This window comes from Phalacrocorax aristotelis, chromosome 2 (assembly GCF_949628215.1).
Source record: "Phalacrocorax aristotelis chromosome 2, bGulAri2.1, whole genome shotgun sequence".
NCBI classification, from domain to species: Eukaryota; Metazoa; Chordata; class Aves; order Suliformes; family Phalacrocoracidae; genus Phalacrocorax; species Phalacrocorax aristotelis.
This window is the reverse complement of record NC_134277.1, coordinates 121081290-121098646: the sequence shown is the minus strand read 5'-3', so window position 1 is coordinate 121098646 and position 17357 is coordinate 121081290. Positions and strand designations below refer to the sequence as shown.

Below are 17357 nucleotides of genomic sequence, written 5' to 3'. Positions count from 1 at the left end.
TTGTGGCTCCTGATGGCTCCTTGTCTATGCAGACTGCAGATTTGCACTTGCACAAAACTTTATTTCCAGTACCTTCACGGATTCAAATATATATATTCTGAAGAGTTAAAAAACTTTCCTTATGACAGTTAATCCAGACATCTAGGAATACAGGGCCAGATCTTCAGTTTGTGTAAATCACTGTGACCCTAACACTTGTGAGGAGTTACAGTGATTTATGCGTACGGGACATCTGGTCTTCTAGTTTTCCTTTCAGAGCACTGCTTTTACTTTGTGTCATCAATTTTTGTAAGAAAAACCTCAGAGATGTAAGCAAGCACATTTCTATGGATTTTCTACTTATGAGTGAAATAAACTTAATATCCTATTCCATCACTTAAAACTTGCGATTACCAATGAGAAAAGCCTTTCAGTTTCACTTCAGAAAGAGATGCGCTCTGCCACAGAAGCTCTGTTCTGCCATATATTGTGTGTGTGGTTTTGGCTGTGACATGAATAAGAGTCAAGGAAAGAACACAAAAGTTAAAGTAGGTTCATACGGAGCACAATGCCCTCAATATGTCAGTGGTAGCTTTTTCACCACCGCCTCAATAAATATAGAAGTCTTTAACAGCTTCTTACAACCATTCAGTCCAGCTGGCTTTATGATTTGTATACCCTTCTTCTCTGTTCAGGGTTAAGATTTTACTTAGAAATATCCTCTGAGCTTCCTCACACTGTGATCGTTTCCCTGCAGCGTGCGGTCACGCTGAAACAAATTCGCTGAGCTAATTGTCCTTTTATTTATCCTTTGTACACTGGAAGTCATTTAAAAGTCAGTCCATTTATGCGGGTGTAAAACCGGATAATACAGTTGTGAGGCTAAGTGCTGTTCATGCTAGTTGCATAGTAGGAAATAAGATCTAATAGGATCCTTTCTGTTTGAGTAGGTTCTTTTCATAGTCCCAGCTCTGCTTTCATTCACTCAGGAGGAGATTTTCATTAATTTCAGTGAGAGTGGGGACATGGCAATCTCCATGTTCTTTGTGGTCTCCGCCGTATCTCTGCATCAACGTAAGAGAAAGAAAAATAAGTAAGGTTTATGGCCAGACCTTCAGCTTCTGGAATTCACTACATCTCTTTCCCTTAGTGCTTAAGATAGCGAACCTGGTTTTGAATCTTGTGATTCTGGTGGGATTATTTACGGGAACCTCTAAAGTATTAATTGGTGTGTTTTGTATTCTGCAGCTGAATATGCTATATTTTAAAATTGTTCCAGCCATTTTAGGAAGCAAGGTCCATCCAACAAGCCAATGCTGAGAAAACCTTGGCATTGACGTACGTTGTCCAGATGAAACTGAACAGTGACATTTTTCTCACAGAAAAGCAGGTTAAATTGCTTTGGATAACTTGATCCCAATTTCCAGGAGAGTATTAAGATTAAGATCAGGCTAGTCAGATCTTCTGCCTTCCAGAAGTTTAGATTTGCTACACCATCAAAATGAATGAGCAATGTTTTTCCAGATTGGCACGTAATAAACTGCTTGATAGGTATGCTGGCCGTCTGTATCCTGCTATATTAAAAAACTCCTCAGTCCAATTCTTCCTGTCCCGATTTACACTTCAGGAGGAAAAAAAAAATGTATCGTGTTAAGTGGAAAACGGAAACATCTCATCAAAGCACAATACACCTTAGCTCATTAATAGCCATGGTCAAACAACCAGGGAAATTCCACATAAAGGTGAACTTCATCATGGCAGATGGTTTTGCCAATCGCGGTAACCTGCAGACTGCCCTCTGGAGCGCTGCCTTCTGCACGCAGCACACAGGGTCTCAAGAACATTCTTTGATGAAAAGTGCTAACCGTATGGGTATAAGCTGCCAATGCAACATGGTGATTGCTGCAGATTCTCTTGTCAGCGTTCAGGCCTTACGAGATCCTTGCAATATATTGCCAGCTGTACGCAGCCCCCACAGATGATAGCGTACTCCTCAGTGTAGCAGCCAGATTGTCACCAGCCTAATCTCATTCATGATGGGCTGTTTATGTAAGTGATCACATGGTGTCAGGGCTAGTCAAGTGAATGACCATTTATCTACGTCTGTAAGGGATTCACAATCTGGCCGCATGCTGATTAAAGCAGAAAATGCGAAAATGGATAGCCAGAGAACATAAGTTTGATATTCTGTGATAAAAACTGCAAGCGTGCAGATTGCCATGAAGGCTGTGATGGCAGCTGGAACTGGGGGCGGCACAGGAGATGAACCTCCTGCCTGCTCTCCAGCACCAGATCCCAGGGCAGTGTTGGGGTGCAAGTGGCTTACACTGTTGGGATGCTCCCCAGAGGCTAATTTTCTGCTGGCAGTGGCCTTGCCCCTCGTGTTTCATGAGTACAACTTAAAGGGTGCCTGTCATATATAAATACAAATCGCTGCGGTTCCTGTCAAGGCAACTGGTAACTGAACAGTTATGGCTTGTTTCTGCTACTTCTCACTGGCACTCAGCTGAGAGCAGATTTTGCTACTCTGCATTTGTAGCTACGAACGTGTGAAACATCTCTGGCAGCAGATCTGAAGCTTCTTTTCTTTTCCTTTGTTATCTGCAGGTCCAACAGATCTCAGTATGAAGAGGCAGTTAGCAACCAGCTCTGGATCCTCCAGTAGTTCAAGCTCTAGACCCCAGCTGAGTCCAACTGAAATAAATGCAGTGAGGCAGCTTGTGGCAGGGTATCGAGAATCAGCCGCATTTTTATTGCGTTCTGCAGATGAACTGGAAAACCTTATTTTGCAGCAGAACTGAGTCATGTGACCTTCACACTGGCCTGGTCTTATCTGAGAGTTTCCACTAATGACATTTTGATTTCCCAGAGCACACACTTCAGTTACTGCACAGTCTTTTAGGAGAGTTAATTATCATAATGCCACACTGTTCTTGATCCATAAAGTGATGTGTTAAGGTGCTTCAAGTGAACTTCGACCTCTGGTATTCCTGAGGTACTTTACTGTGTCCAGCCTATTGCTTTTGTTTTAGTGTGTCAGCATAAATATCGAAAAAGTGGCTAGAAATTAACTCGTTCTAACAAGTGGAGGAAACAGAAGATGCTGTGATGGTTTTAAAAAAACAAAGTGGTTCAAGATCCAAGTGCAATATTAGTGGAATGTGATACTGACTCATTGGACTTAAAGCTGCAGTATATGGCAAAGCGTTGCCAAATGTCCTGTTGCTACAGGGCACAGTTGCAATTAAAAGGATCTTGTATTTTAAAAAAATGTAATTTTTATAAAAAACAAAACAAAAGATTTTTGTTTTCATTCAAGATTTTTCATTTTTACTTTGGTAAACTTTTTCACTGGTCCTGAAAAATGTTTTGAGGAGCTATTGTAAGTCCCCCCTTCCTCTCTTGAACCCCCCTGACTGTGCCCTTCTCCCTGACTTCATATTCTTTCTACAATGAGTAACTCCTGATGCTGGATAATTCTTGCCCCGTGGACTGTAAATTGTCATCTACGGATTACCTTCCAAAGGAAGCATGCATTTCCTGCATTCATACCATTCTCAACTCCATTCTGTAATATATTGCAGCTTTATTAGCAATTATTAAAGAGTTGAGGGTTTTTTAAAAAAGACATATCATTGAGAAAAAAAAAAAGATAAATTGATTTCTTACGGTGAGCTCATCTAACTCCATGATCACTGCTGCTGTCCTATACAAGTCCCTCTAGTTGTGATTGGATGCAGATGATGAATGTTAAGAGGTTGCAAGTGACAATCTGAAAATTTGCACTCTTGTGTGTGTTTAATTTGTTTTCCTTAATGTAAAGAAAAATTCTTATGGAGGAAGGTCATTGACACTTCTGGTATGGTTTGTATAATTCCCAGGCCTAGCTAAAACCTGTACAAAACTGTAAATGGATGCAGCTGCAACTATAATAAAACTCTTCTCTCCCCTCCCCCACTCTTCCCAACCCCTCTATTTCTTATTTTATAATATTGATTACACATTAATGGTGTTTTCTTTGTGCACTACGGCAGGCTTATTTTTAAGTATATAGACAAAAGTACCTTAGTTTATGCTTACTGTACTATCTGTTCTGTTGTTTAGCTTTTGTTGAATAACAAGTTTCTTGTGCATTCCTAAATTTGCCTTATTTCATGTACAAAATTTTATGTAATTCCGTTTTTGACAATGAGTTTAAGGCATCAGTGATATTTTATATCTACTTGTTACATATAGTTTTCCAAGTAATGACTGTGATTGTGACCAAGTAATGTGCACTTTTTCTTGTAACTGTGGACATTGCTATGCTTTTTTTTCTCTAGTGTTTCTAGAATTACTGTTGCTTACAGTTATGTAAAAGAAAAAGAACTTTTGTGATACTGTTGGTGAATATTAATGTGAAAAAGCCTATGAAATATGAGTATTTTGGAGGTACATAGATACACAAACATCTCTAAGTTGTGGACCGATGTTCACATATTTAAACGAGAATTCAAAACCTGAGGGCTGGAATCATTTCCTCTGTTTTGTTTGGGTAAATAAACAGATTTCTGTGTTTAAATACATGATTGTGAAACATTATAACACTTAAATTGACATAGCATTGAAAGCTGTAAATATTCTCTTTAAACAGGAAAAGGAGACTTCTACTACAATTCCTGTAGACACCCAAACCTCATTTCTCAAAATTATTGAGTAAATCCTGTAGGCTGATATAGCTGGAGCTTTGTTGTAATGAATAATTTCAACAATAAGAGTAGAAGCGGGTGGTCCATAAATCATGAAATATGAGTCACTAGCATTTTATAATTTTAAGTTGGCTGGAGGCAACACCATTTTCCCATCTACATTTATTCTTAAAAATCTATTGGGTATCTTTTTAAAGGCACTTATCCTTGGATATGAGAATGTTGTTGCAAATTCTTACTAGTTGCTACCCATCATCTGAGAGATGCATTTCCTCCTAACATCTTCTCACTGTGCCTGTGAAAGCCTCTAGCTCGTCTGTGCCAAATATGTGTGGTTCCCTCAGCTTTTGTCCCACCAGACATTCAAAAGTCTATTTAGGAACCAAGTGCCTTTTTCTTCTCTTCCACCTTCCAATGCCTACAGCCTCTTTCGCTTGCATGCCAGGAGGGGATGAAGCAGGTACCTTGTGCCAGGTCACTACTTTGTCCTCAGCCAAAGAAAAGCTCTGGCATACATTTTCCACAGTGAAGAAGAGTGACAACTATACCTAGCTTTCAAGGTTTCCTTGGCTTTTCAAGGTTGTTTTGCAGGGCAGTGTGCCTCAAACTGCCAACGAAGCAGCAACCAGCAGTTTGACTAAGAGGCTGTTTGCCAGCCAGGAATGCTTCTCAGCTGAGCAGCCTCACTGCTTTTCAAGCTGTCTTGCTATATCCAGATAAGGACAAGAGGCTAGAGGATGAGGAGGTAAGAGATTTACTTCAGTGTTTTACCCTCTGACTCCTCTTTCCTCTCCCCCACTTACTCCTTTTCTTGAGGGAGAAGTAGGAAAGTTGGGGGTCACCATATGACCTTCAAGGCCTATGGCTAGTCTCCCCTTTTTCCTGCTCCACCCTGAGCCTACTTTGCTAGTTCTCCAATTGACTTCTACAGCGCACACCTCCTCTTCCTCTGGAGGCCTTCTCTGAAATATTTAGGGCTGCCTTCAACTGTAGGAGCAATTGATGTCCTTCTCTAAAAGCTCTGACAGATACTTAGCTTTCAGTCCTCAAGTGGTTTATCTGTGCCAAATTCCAGCAGACTGATGGGGTTTTCACTCTATAGCTGTTTCCACCTCTAAGTATTGGGTTTATTAATCTCTTCTTTGGAACAATCATAGATTCAACTACAGTTTCAACTTCCTCTTCTTCTAAGAGGGTACTGAAATTCAGACCCATCCTGTGAGGGAGAGACCATAAATCTCAGTGCACTTTTGTGCGTGCAAAACTAGATCCAAGCATTGCATTAAATTCACCCTCTTGGATCCATTATAGGTCTGACAGCTGCCTACTCTCTGCCTGCTTTGAACCTCCTAAGGCAGTAAATGTGCAGGTGGAGAAGATCTTGCTCCAGCCACAGACTGAGTCAGGTAGCCAGAAATAACTTCTCTTATCCACATCATCTCTAATCAATGCCTGATCATCTCAGCCTAAATATTGCTGTAGGGATAAGGCCGGTCCCTTCCAGCATGGGCATGTCTCCTGAGTATACCTGCTTAAGGCTGCCTTCAGAAGAGCCTTATCCTTATATCCAGTATGTTTATTATACTAGTGCTTCAAGTTGATGGATGTCTCGCTACAGACCTCATCGGTGCAGGCTGGCAGGTGCTGTTCTTCCCTGAAACAGCCTCACATCTTCCCAGCTGTCCTGGAGTTTCCTTGGGAGTGGTCCTGTAAGACCTTCAGTCTTCAGGGGGTTGCTGGAAGGGGAGGGATGGTGGGAGAATATCCTATAGTGTCCCTCAATTCCCAGCCGGAGCTAAGTACCAAACTTGGCCATGGTTGCAGCGGGTTAAGCCTCTTCAGGCTTACATCCGCTCTGGGAAGGCAAGTCATTTATCCATTATTCTCTCTTCTCTCCCTGATTTCCAGGGTAGTTTTCATTGATAGGGCAAGCAACTGTGGGCTTTAGATACAGCCTAAGGTTGTGGGGGTGGACAATCCAACCAGCTTAGCAACTAACCAGATCTGTTTACTGCTTTCAGTGTCAGCTGGGAAACCAGCCAGAATACATGAAAAGAGATCTGGGGTCAAATGTTTTCTTCCAGACTGGCACCTTGCTGCCTGTCATCAAAGGAGAACACCACCCTATCGGCCACGATGAGTATCAAAAGCCACAGAAAACCAGTGTATAGGTAAGCAAGTATTTGACAGTTCAGAAGTTGCCCATCCCGTATGGAGAATGAATTTTTCTGAATGAGGAAAAGCAGATGAACATGTACGTTACCATAACTCTAAAACTAAACGGCAAACAGAGTTATACTGAAGGGATTGGATAGTCTTGCTGTAATGACCCGAGTCCCTGCTGACTACAGTTTAAGTGGAGGTAAGTGTTGGTGGTAAAACTCCATTGAAAGAAGGAGCAATTTCATTTCTCTCAAGTTCCTAGCACTGTGCTAAAATCTTCTTGTACATTTGTTAAAACCCCTCTGAATTTGCCTTTGAACAGCTTGTGAGGCATTCATAAGGAAGACATACGTTTTTCTATATAAAGAAAAGCTGATCTCAGTAGATCCTGGGGTCAGGATCTAGCCCTGACTCCGACCACTATTGAAAACCAGCTACTGGCACATGAAAATGAATTGTGAAATAATGGCAGAAATCAAGCAATGCCACACAGATGGCCACTGGAGTAAGTATGTAGGAATATAGAATGGCTGTACTGGGCAAGACCAATTGTTTGCTAGCTTGTATCTTGGCTCTGATAATAAATAAAATGTAAGCTTGTAGCTGGTATAGCAGACCAGAAGAATAGAGCAAGCATATAGCAATGCTTTCTAAATGCACGTCCATGGCCTACCACAGTTTGAGGCTGTGGGGGATTGTCCCTGGCTGGCAGGGAAGCCCTCACACTGTCGCTCAATCGCTCCCTGCAGCAGCACAGGGAGAGAATTTGAAGGGCTAAAATGCGGGGGGAAGTGGCTCAAGTTTAAGTGAAGAATAAAAAAAGTAGTGATGCAAAGGCAATGACTCACCACCTCCGACCAGCAGACTGATGCCCAGCCGGTCTCTGAGCAGTGGCCACTTTGGACACACACCCCCACCCCATGTTTTATTGCTGAGAATGATGTCATATGGTACGGTATGTCATAAAAAAAATATCAGGCACAAAAGGCAAATGCGTTGCTTGAGGCCATGCAATCTGTGAATGCCAGGGCCAGGTCTGCTGGTGCCTTTCCAACGTCCTGTCCCAGTATAGCTCGCTCCAGATGTGCCAAGTGCAGTACGTAAAGGCCAAAAATTGGATGCTCTTTCTGCTAAGCTGTCCTCGGGACTGGATCAAATGTTGGGGAAGAGAGTACAGAGACAGTTTTTTTACTCTTACCCAAATAACCGTCTTAAATCTCTTTTTCACCACTGAAAGAAGGAGCACAAAGGAGCTGGAAAAGCTGTAAAATTAATTATGTTGTGCCACCTAATTCAGTTAATTTCTCTGAGTGTGGAGAAAGATATTTTATGCAAAGTTTTTTGTTCCCTTTTCTAATAATGTCTGGAAACACAATGGAAAAGAGTTCTAATTATTGTGACTATATATATATAATTTGTTTTGTAAGTACACCTTTGCTGTGGTAAGCCAACTATAAAATTATGGTGTAAGGAGAGCTGGGAGAAAGATCCAGTCTACCGATTGCACATAGATAGGATTGTCCTTGTTTTCCCTGAGAGTCTAGGAAACTGTTGACTTAACAGGGGGGTGGATCACAGTAGCTAATTAAAAAGAAACAGTGTTTCTGAATTTTCAAGGGGTTTAGAAAATACTTTCAATTGAAGTTTTCCCTAATGCTCCCCTGGAAAGTTAAATCAGATAATTTTTCCCTTTTTCTTGCAAGGCTGCTGTTTTCTTATTGTAGGGTTGCAAATCAGTTCTTGGTGCTGCTTTACACTCGGTCACAATGCAGTGAAATACAGGAAAGGCACTAGGAAAAAATGGAAGAATAGGGAGGATAAGTATTTTTAATTCTCCAAACATGTCCCTAACTGTATTAAATTAATTTTATTTGTGGTTGCACACTCAGAGTGCTTTAGCACCGCAAGCTTGACCTATTTATATCCTCTCATATTCTGTAGCAGGGAGGGAAGGATTTGCTATGTGGAGGAATAGCTTCTAGCTGAGAAAAGCTCTTACTGCCCTAGCCAGCAGGCTGCCTTATCGGCGTTCATTTGCTGCCCCTGATGTTTGAAAATTGCAAGCCTCAAGGCATGTTTAGCTTGCAGATCTGTTCTCTAATAATTAGAGGCACAGGGTAATTTTTTTTAATGTCCAATTTTATTTTTTTTTCTTTCCAATGCAAATATTAAGCTATAAAGAAACACAGAAAAGAAAATTATACATTTAATATAAATCTTTAGTATCCAGCACGCAGCTGAGGTCCACATTAGGAAAACTTCAGTAGTCTCAGTACAAAATCATATGATGACTCCTTTTTTAAAAATTATTATTAATAGAGTTTGTTAAGAGTATATGGAGCCCAGATTTCTTCTGCTATGTGGGGAAATCGCTAGAGCAGAAGTCCACCCTCTTCTTTGGACTGGGGTATCAAAGAAGGCAGTAGAGCCCTGTCTATTCTCCCTGCCAAGTTCTTTGTTACCTTACAAACATTGATGAAGAAGGGCTTAAAAACACACTCACTTAAAAAACTACCATATCGTTACTGACTAAAGTTTAGTGGCTTAAACACCAAATCATTTAGATCCTGGTAGAAGCACAGAATGGTTTGGGTTTAAAGGGACCTTTAAGCATCATCTAGTTCCAACCCCCCTGCCACGGGCAGGGACACCTTCACTAGATCAGGTTGCTCAGAGCCCCGTCCAACCTGGCCTTGAACACTTCCAGGGATGGGACATCCACAACTTCTTGGGGCAATCCATTCCAGTGTCTCACCAACTGCATTGTAAAAAATTTCTTCCTTACATCCAACCTAAATCTACCGTCTTTTGGTTTAAGACCATTGTCCCCCGTCCTGTCAGTACAGGCCTTGGTAAAAAGTCTTTCATTCTTTCTTATGTATTGAAGAGCTGCAGTAAGATCTCCCCAGAGCCTTCTCGTCTGCAGGCTGAACAACCCCAACTCAGCCTTTCTTCACAGGGGAGGTGTTCCAGCTGTCCGATCATTTTTGTGGCCCTCCTCTGGACCCGCTCCAACAGGTCCATGTCTTTCCTGTGCTGAGGGCTCCAGAGCTGGACGCAGCACTCCAGGTGGGGTCTCACCAGAGTGGAGCAGAGGGGCAGAATCACCTCCCTTGACCTGTTGGCCACACTGCTTTTTAGGCAGATGAGGATATGGTTGGCTTCCTGAGCTGTGAGTGCACATTGCTGCCTCACATCCAATTTTTCATCTACCAGCACCCCCAAGTCCACTGCTCTCAATCTGTTCATCCCCCAGTCTGTATTCTTATTGAGGATTGTCCTGAGACAGGTGCAGGACCTTGCAGTTGACCTTGTTGCACCTCATGAGGTTCACATTGGCCCACTTCTCCAGCCTGTCAACGTCCCTCTGGATGGCATCCCAGAGGTATCAATGTCTAGACCCATTACTACAGTATGCGTAGGAGTATGCTGTTACGACTACTGTATAATGCTATAGAAAAACCCTCATTCCTGATGGCCTTTTGACTGGTCATTGCATTCCCGGTATTTTTGCGCTGAAGGGTTTGTGGAAAATGTCCATGAAATGCTACAGCTCAGGTATTGTGGGCACTTTGGGGATGTTTCAGTAGTATTCAGAAAACCTTCCAGTGGCACAGTTTCCTAAATCACTGGCAGTGGCACTTCATGCTGATATTTCAGAACTTGGAAGAGAATTCCATTGTCAAGAAACTGAGAGAGAACTGTGGTTATTAGCTGTCACTCTGTACATCATGCTATATGGTACGTTTCTATGATGTAAAGAAGTGAAAATGAATCTTTGCTTAAAAAGGGCCATCTGCCCATCCTAGACACTATAAAAGCGACTTTCTTCTTTTCTTCTGTAAGGGAGAATGAGAATACTAACAGGAATACTGATTTTTATTAGCCCTCTATTGCTCCCCACCAATAAGGCCATGTCATTGTTATGCTAATGCAGTGTGAATGACACAATACAATGAAAGAAAGCAGTAGGCATTAGGTGCCCTGATGAGCACCAAGCCCTGAAAGGACTCTGCAGGTCCAGATCTGTTTGTCTTAAGTTACTTGAGTCAAGACTCAACTCGACACATTTTGAGTGGGCACAGTTTACACTACTTGTCAAAATTTCATTCACTAAATTTATATTAGTGAACTATCAGAAAGAGTTACCTACAGTTCAAATGTTGCAGGTTCTGTCCCAGGCTATGAATAACAGCTATTGGGGCCTCTCTTGAACGGGGAAAGAGATGGCACTCGTTAAACAGAGAGCAGCTCTCAGGCTAAGAGCTTAGAAAATCTGTATAAAAATGAGAAGCATTCACCTAAGCCATAGCTTTACACATCCCAAGCTTTGTCAAACCTCACAAACAGGATGCCAGTATGACAAGGTGGAATTTCAGTTGTAACTGCAATTAAAACAGTAAGAAAGATGATATAAAATTAAACCAGTCACATAATTTACCTAGAAGAAGTGCAGAGTTGATTACATTTCTCTCGTAATAGTTCTTCCAGTGATCACAGCCAAGCTGGGAGGCCAGTACCAAATACTCCAACTATATGTTGCTTTCTAGAAAGCTGACAGCCCAAAGATGAAGGTAAAAAGCTCTTTCATCACGAACTGATTCTCCTCCACTTCAAAAAAGGGTAAGAGTTTGGTTTGGGTGCCAGAGACCCTATGTTCATCCACTGAAACCTGCTAGATGATTTGCTAATGTTCACTTGTAAAATTCAGTTCACCAGTACTAGACTCTGCGTGAACACAATGTTCAATTTACAATTACAATTTATGAATGGTAAACCGCACCGAAGTGGTTGTTACTCATGATAAGCAGGTAAAATGTGCTAGCTTCTCCTTGTGAATATTTCACTTCAGTGAAATATTGCTTTGAAATGGGGCCAAAGAAGAAATAAGTGAAAAACTGTCCCAGTCTGACACCAAACGACCAGACCTGTGTTTTTGCAAGCTGCTGAGCAGCAGCAGTTCTGAAAATCAGACCCCAGGAGAGGGTGGCTGCTTTTCTCTATGGTTGAGAAAAACACAGGTAATTAGGAACAGGATTTAAGGTAAGTATTTCCAGTAGTGGCTCCTGTGTCACTGCCTTCTCTTCTCCCAAAGTGTATTTAAAGTAAGCGTATTCGTGCTAGGAATTCAACAGAGACTGGACTTCCCCCCCGAGTAACATTTTCAGTAGTGTTTTGGGATACCAAAATAATGTAGTGATCTTGTCTCACTGCCTTCAGGAATGACAACATGACACGGTGGAGGTGTGCTGTGTAAAACCCACACTTGTCAAACTAAAGAAGTTTTATTAACAATTAAGCAGTTTTGTTTCTGTTGTGCAGATGGCAGAGCTCATTGCAGTGTTGTGTTACATCCACCACTCAGGCAAGACTTGGGTGATCAGCCCCTCCAAGGCAGAGGTGTGGAAGGGCTTCTGTGTGGGTAGTTGGTGAGTTTGAGCTAAAAGAGCTCAAAGTCTTGCCTGACTAGAGGTCACTCATGGGCTCCTCATGGCTAACCCTGTACACCTCTGTGGTGCCTTCTTAACCTCGTGCTGTACTTGTTCTCACTTTCCTATGGCTCTTTTACTGAATTTGTAGGGTTGGCGTTTTTCACTAAAAGGAAATGCATATTCTTAAATATTTTTGCTTTCATCTGTCCTGAGGAATCCATTTAATAAGACTCCATCTTATATCCACATTCTCATATTAACTCTTTAAGAATCTAGAAATTCAGTTGTAAACACAAAGGCCTTAAAAACACAGTAGTGGCTTCAAAATATGGGTTGAAAAATCATTAGGAATACCTAGAATGGATTTACATGATACCTGGAGCTTAGAGCAAGAACTTTGCTGAGAACATGAAGCAAGGGTAGACAAAGGAGGGTTTATACATTTCTAATAAGGTGTTATGCTCCAGTTTTTCTTCCCTCACTGAACAGTAACAAGCCCTTTTAATGTAATGTGGTGGGGGGCTTTTTCGCAACCACAATCTTGTAAGGGCTAAGATAAATACAAAACAAACAAACAAACAAACAAAAAACAACTCTAAACTCAAAACTTTCTAACAGGTGCTTTCAGTGGGAGCAGGACCCATTCAGGATTCAGGATTCTGAGTTTCCTGAGAGTTGTTCAGGAAGTTTCAGTTCTTTTTCAGGAGAAGTCATCAGACCAGAAACTGGATCAAACTTAAAAGCACTCCTACTTTATTTGTCTTAAATTGCAACATGTCTGTACATGCAAAGGCTTAAAAACTGAACACACTATCTGGTATTTGTACAAGCATCAGTTTTCGTGGGAGTCTGTGAGAGCTGAGAGTGCTTGCTGCTCTGCAGGCTTGGTACAGTGAAGGCGAACGAAAGCATGTGTTGTATCGTATTTTGCAGCAGCTCGTGTCCGTGAATACAGGTGTGCCTATGCTAAAACAGTTTCCTTGCTCTCTGGTCATTTACCCCGTTCTGGAATGTGGTTATTAATAGGACAGTCTTTCATGCTTATTTAAAGTATTATTACATTTCATCATTCCCCCAGCAGGAGGGAAGAGCAGGGAAAAAGTGTGACATGCAGTTCTGGTCATACTTTGCTATGTTTTTGCATTTGTAACTGCAACTTCGTTGGGGCACAACACCACTCCTGAAGGGGGATGATCCTAGTTAGCCCTGCCATCTGACACATCACCATTACTTTTCATTAATTTCCCACAGCTTTTTTTTTTTTTTCCCCCCCAGAAGGATGAAATCAGGATAATCACAAAAATGGACATGGCTGTGAGCGTGCTTTAATGTGCGACAGAAACAGCTAAGCGGACTGCTCTTAGATGTAGCAAACGTGTGTGGCATTCGTTTTGAACCTCTTTCTTCAAAGGAGAGGTTATCATTAATTTCTTCAGAGGATGTCACTCCTCAGTCACTTACCCACCCCGTTATTACTGTGTCCTACTGAAGGGCAGGTACTGTTCCTGGAACAAGGGAATGAGGTATATCACAGAGGTACAAAAAAAATATCATTTGGGTAGTAACAGAGGCTTTTTATTTGCAGCACACCCAAAACAAGGCGTCTAATGTCTGGGTGGCAACATCTAGCAAAATTAACTGCCTTTTAACCACTGACAGCCAATAATTTAAATAGAATTCTGTAACTATTAGTGTTTATTTAACCACTTTATCTCCTACTACACCAAGAATTTTCACAGGTTGCTGTATCATGACACCTACTGGTAGAGATAACCAAAATAGATGCAGCTCTTTCTGAATGATGAAGTAGATGTTTCTGTCTACATTGGGATTGTTTCACATTGGAGTAGTTACTGATGTACGTGCATTTACACGGGCAGCACAATCACTGCGGTTTGGAAAGGAGAGAAGAGGAAAGGAGGTGGTGTGTTTAAACACAACAGCGTCTTCAAGGGGCAGGTGCACCCCAGATCGGTGTGGCCCAGGTAAGTATTGCATACTCAGCTCCTGTGCCCTGGAGTCCAGACAAGCCACTTGAGTTTGGGTTTTAGCCTCTCTTAAAGCTATAATTCATTTCTGGTTTGTCCTAGTTCAGAGAGCAGAGTGATCATCTAAAAGGCACCATCCCTACCTGAAAAGTGTAGCTGCTAGTTCAGCCTAGGTTTTTGGAAAGCACTAGCTCATCACTGAGAAGCAGCTTTAACAGATGTTTTCTACATAGGCTGCTGAGGTTAAGCTTTAATTTCTTTTAACTGAAGTACTGTTCCAGTTGATGGACTATTCTGAAGACACTAGGAGTGAATTGAAGGTGCCGTGAAGAGAAGCGGTAGAACTGAGCTTTAAACCCTTTTGCGTGGTGGTCATTGTCAGGATGGTTGTTTTTTTTGACTTACAGACCTGCTCACCTTATATCATCTGTCCTTTGTTGGGGCAAAAATACCCATATGAACAAATATAGAAAACAGATTTGTATGGCTCAGGCACTGGTGGCTTGAAATTAAAATACCATACTTCACCGTATCACTCCATCAGTGGTGCAGCATTTTCCAAAATGTTTCTAAAATTATCACCTTTTTGAAATGTTCACAAAAATAAAGCACCTTTTCATTCCTCAGTGCTAATGGCATTAGACTCCGACCCTTTCAACCATTTTATTCCAACTCAGAACCACACTCATACTTCTGTTACCACCTTGAAAGCCACCTGCTTCCCTAATGTGTCTTGTTTCATTATTGAATAGAATTTCCCTGTTTGACAGCACACTGGCAGCACTTACATTCCTCAGGGTATGGTTTACCAGTGAGCTATTATCTATGTCTACTCAAGCTTTTGAGATCTAGTCTAGGTTTCCTCCTCTTATTACATTACCGTAACAATGCCAGTTATCAAATTGTCATCCCTGTTAAGTTCTTCCACTGTGCATAAATCCATTTTCACACTGCACCAGGCAGAATCAAGCAGCTTTTCCAGCAGTTTACAAGTGGTATATCTGGCCAATACTTCAGCTGCCTAAATCATCTTATGTCACACAAATATGAATGGGAGCTCAGGTATCTGTAGAGAGGAGCAAAAAATACTAAGGATGCCAGCATTTTGTTGTTTGGTCTTTCCTTCTAGGAAGAAGGAGCACAACAAAAGGAACCTTTTCCTACTGCAGCTGCCAAAAGCAGTAAAACAGATGGCACAGTTTCCCAGCAGGAAAAGTACCTTTCACTTTAACCATTTTTGAAAACTCCAGTTTGAGATGTCACAATATTTTTTTCCCATATGACCATCCCTTTAGAAGCTGTGATTGTATTTTGGCTGCATTCAGTTGGATTTCACCTGAACAATTTTTCAGTGTGTGTTTTCCTATTAGCTAGAGAGGCTCCTAAGCAGATATCCCACGGTTTTGTCAGGGAGGAAAGTGCAGATCTGAATTTTGTGGTTAGATCCCTTTTTACTGCAGCGATGTTGCCTCACTTGTTTGTGCACAAGAGAAAAACCCACTTTCTTCACTTGCATTTTCTTTTTGCAAATGAGGACTTGCTCTTGGATGTTCCTTTCAACAGAAAATTGCCTCTCACCTGAGATAAGGCTGTGGTAGGAGCCGCCTTGTTAGATCAACCTCTCCCGAGGCCTTTCACTGATGTATTTACTGTGCATTGCAGCCAACAGAGGCTGAGCCAGCAAATTTGTATCTTAAATCTGCAGAAAGAGACTGGTTTTTTTGCATTAATTTGCACCAGATAAGATGATATCTAATACATGTTTTTCCTTGAAAAAAAGCTTAATTGGGTAATTATAGCTGCAATGCCACTTCCACTGTCATCTTTCCTCCTGGGTAGAATTTTGTGCCAATTCATACAAACAAGTTACTTAAAAGGGAGTACCTAGCCAAGAAACAGCTTTTCAGCTGTTTGGTGGTTATGAGGACTCCTTTCCCAGTGTCACCCCCCCCATAGTAGTGCTATTTGCAAGGTCAAAGGATGGTTTGCAAGTTTGGTGAACCGAACATTCAACACCATCCACATCCGCACGCCCTGGCGCCCCATCCCTAAGCCTTAGAAAAAAGACAGCTACCACTTTGGACGTCCTGAGAGTCCTCTGAGCGTGGAGCAAAGCACCTGCCTGGACTTGGCGGTGGTAACAGATGCAGGTATTAACAACTGCTACACACAAGAAAAAGAAAACAAATGCCATTTACACATCTATCTTTAACTGTGTGTAAAGACTGCAAGGCTGCATTTATATTTGATTCACTAATCCTCCCACTTCTTGGTAGTGTTTTCCCTTTATAAGGTTAGCGACTTAGTGGCCCAAATCCAACCAAATACACACTATTCCTGTGCTCCCCTTCCCCATACTTCCCCCCATGCTTAGAGCAAGAGGGAAGGGAAGGGGACCTTAGGATGGAGGCTCCCAAACCCAGAGCAGCCCCACCTGCTCTTGCTAGGCATGTGGAAAGCGTGCCCTTAGGGATCCCAGGCTCCTGATACAGCAACCAATTTTTCACCTCTGTTCAAGCAATCAAAATCTTAAGCTTATCCTGAACACACAAAATCTGGCGTTTCTTTTCTTCGTGTGCCATTGTGTGTGTAAGAGGAAAGAGTGTGGATCAACAGCTGCCTTTAGTCAACACAGTCAATCGGCTTAAGAATGTAATCATCTAGAAAAAGGAAGGGAGGCTAAACTGCTGTCACTTGCTGCTAATAAAAGTTACAGCATTAAGCAACAGCGGGAGACAGGCTTTTGTTCACTCTAAGTGAGCATTTGGCTCTCTGTGTGCCTTATACTGTGGCAACACTGTACACTGAGAAGGGCTCTTACAATGGAGCAAACTTGGAGGAGACATTTATTCACCGTGCTACTTACTCTGCCATTCATTTCCAGCGTCCCTGCTAGTTCAGCGAACATTAGCGCTTGAATAAAACTTCCTTGTCCTCTACCATCTAATTCTGCATTGTTAGGCACAATCCAGGGGTTTTGTTTCTTGGATTTTGGGGGGTTTCTTTTTTAAACAGCAGCTGGTTGGGTTTGGCACAGTAATTACTGTTGTGTCATAAATTCAGCATAATGGCTGCACAGCAGGACCAAGCAGACAGGCTGTGAGGCA

At 41.9% G+C, this 17357-nt stretch overlaps 1 protein-coding gene across 2 annotated transcripts in view; it reads left to right on the top strand.

Moving 5' to 3' along the window:
- The window catches only part of NOL4 (nucleolar protein 4), a 198360-nt gene extending 193843 nt beyond the window's left edge, over window positions 1–4517 (top strand). For both annotated transcript variants that reach the window (XM_075084957.1, XM_075084956.1), the window contains one exon: window positions 2587–4517. In XM_075084957.1, coding sequence (XP_074941058.1) covers window positions 2587–2780 — 194 coding nt within the window. In that variant the 3' untranslated portion in view covers window positions 2781–4517. The remainder of the gene's footprint in view (window positions 1–2586) is intronic.
- Window positions 4518–17357: the final 12840 nt, after the last annotated feature.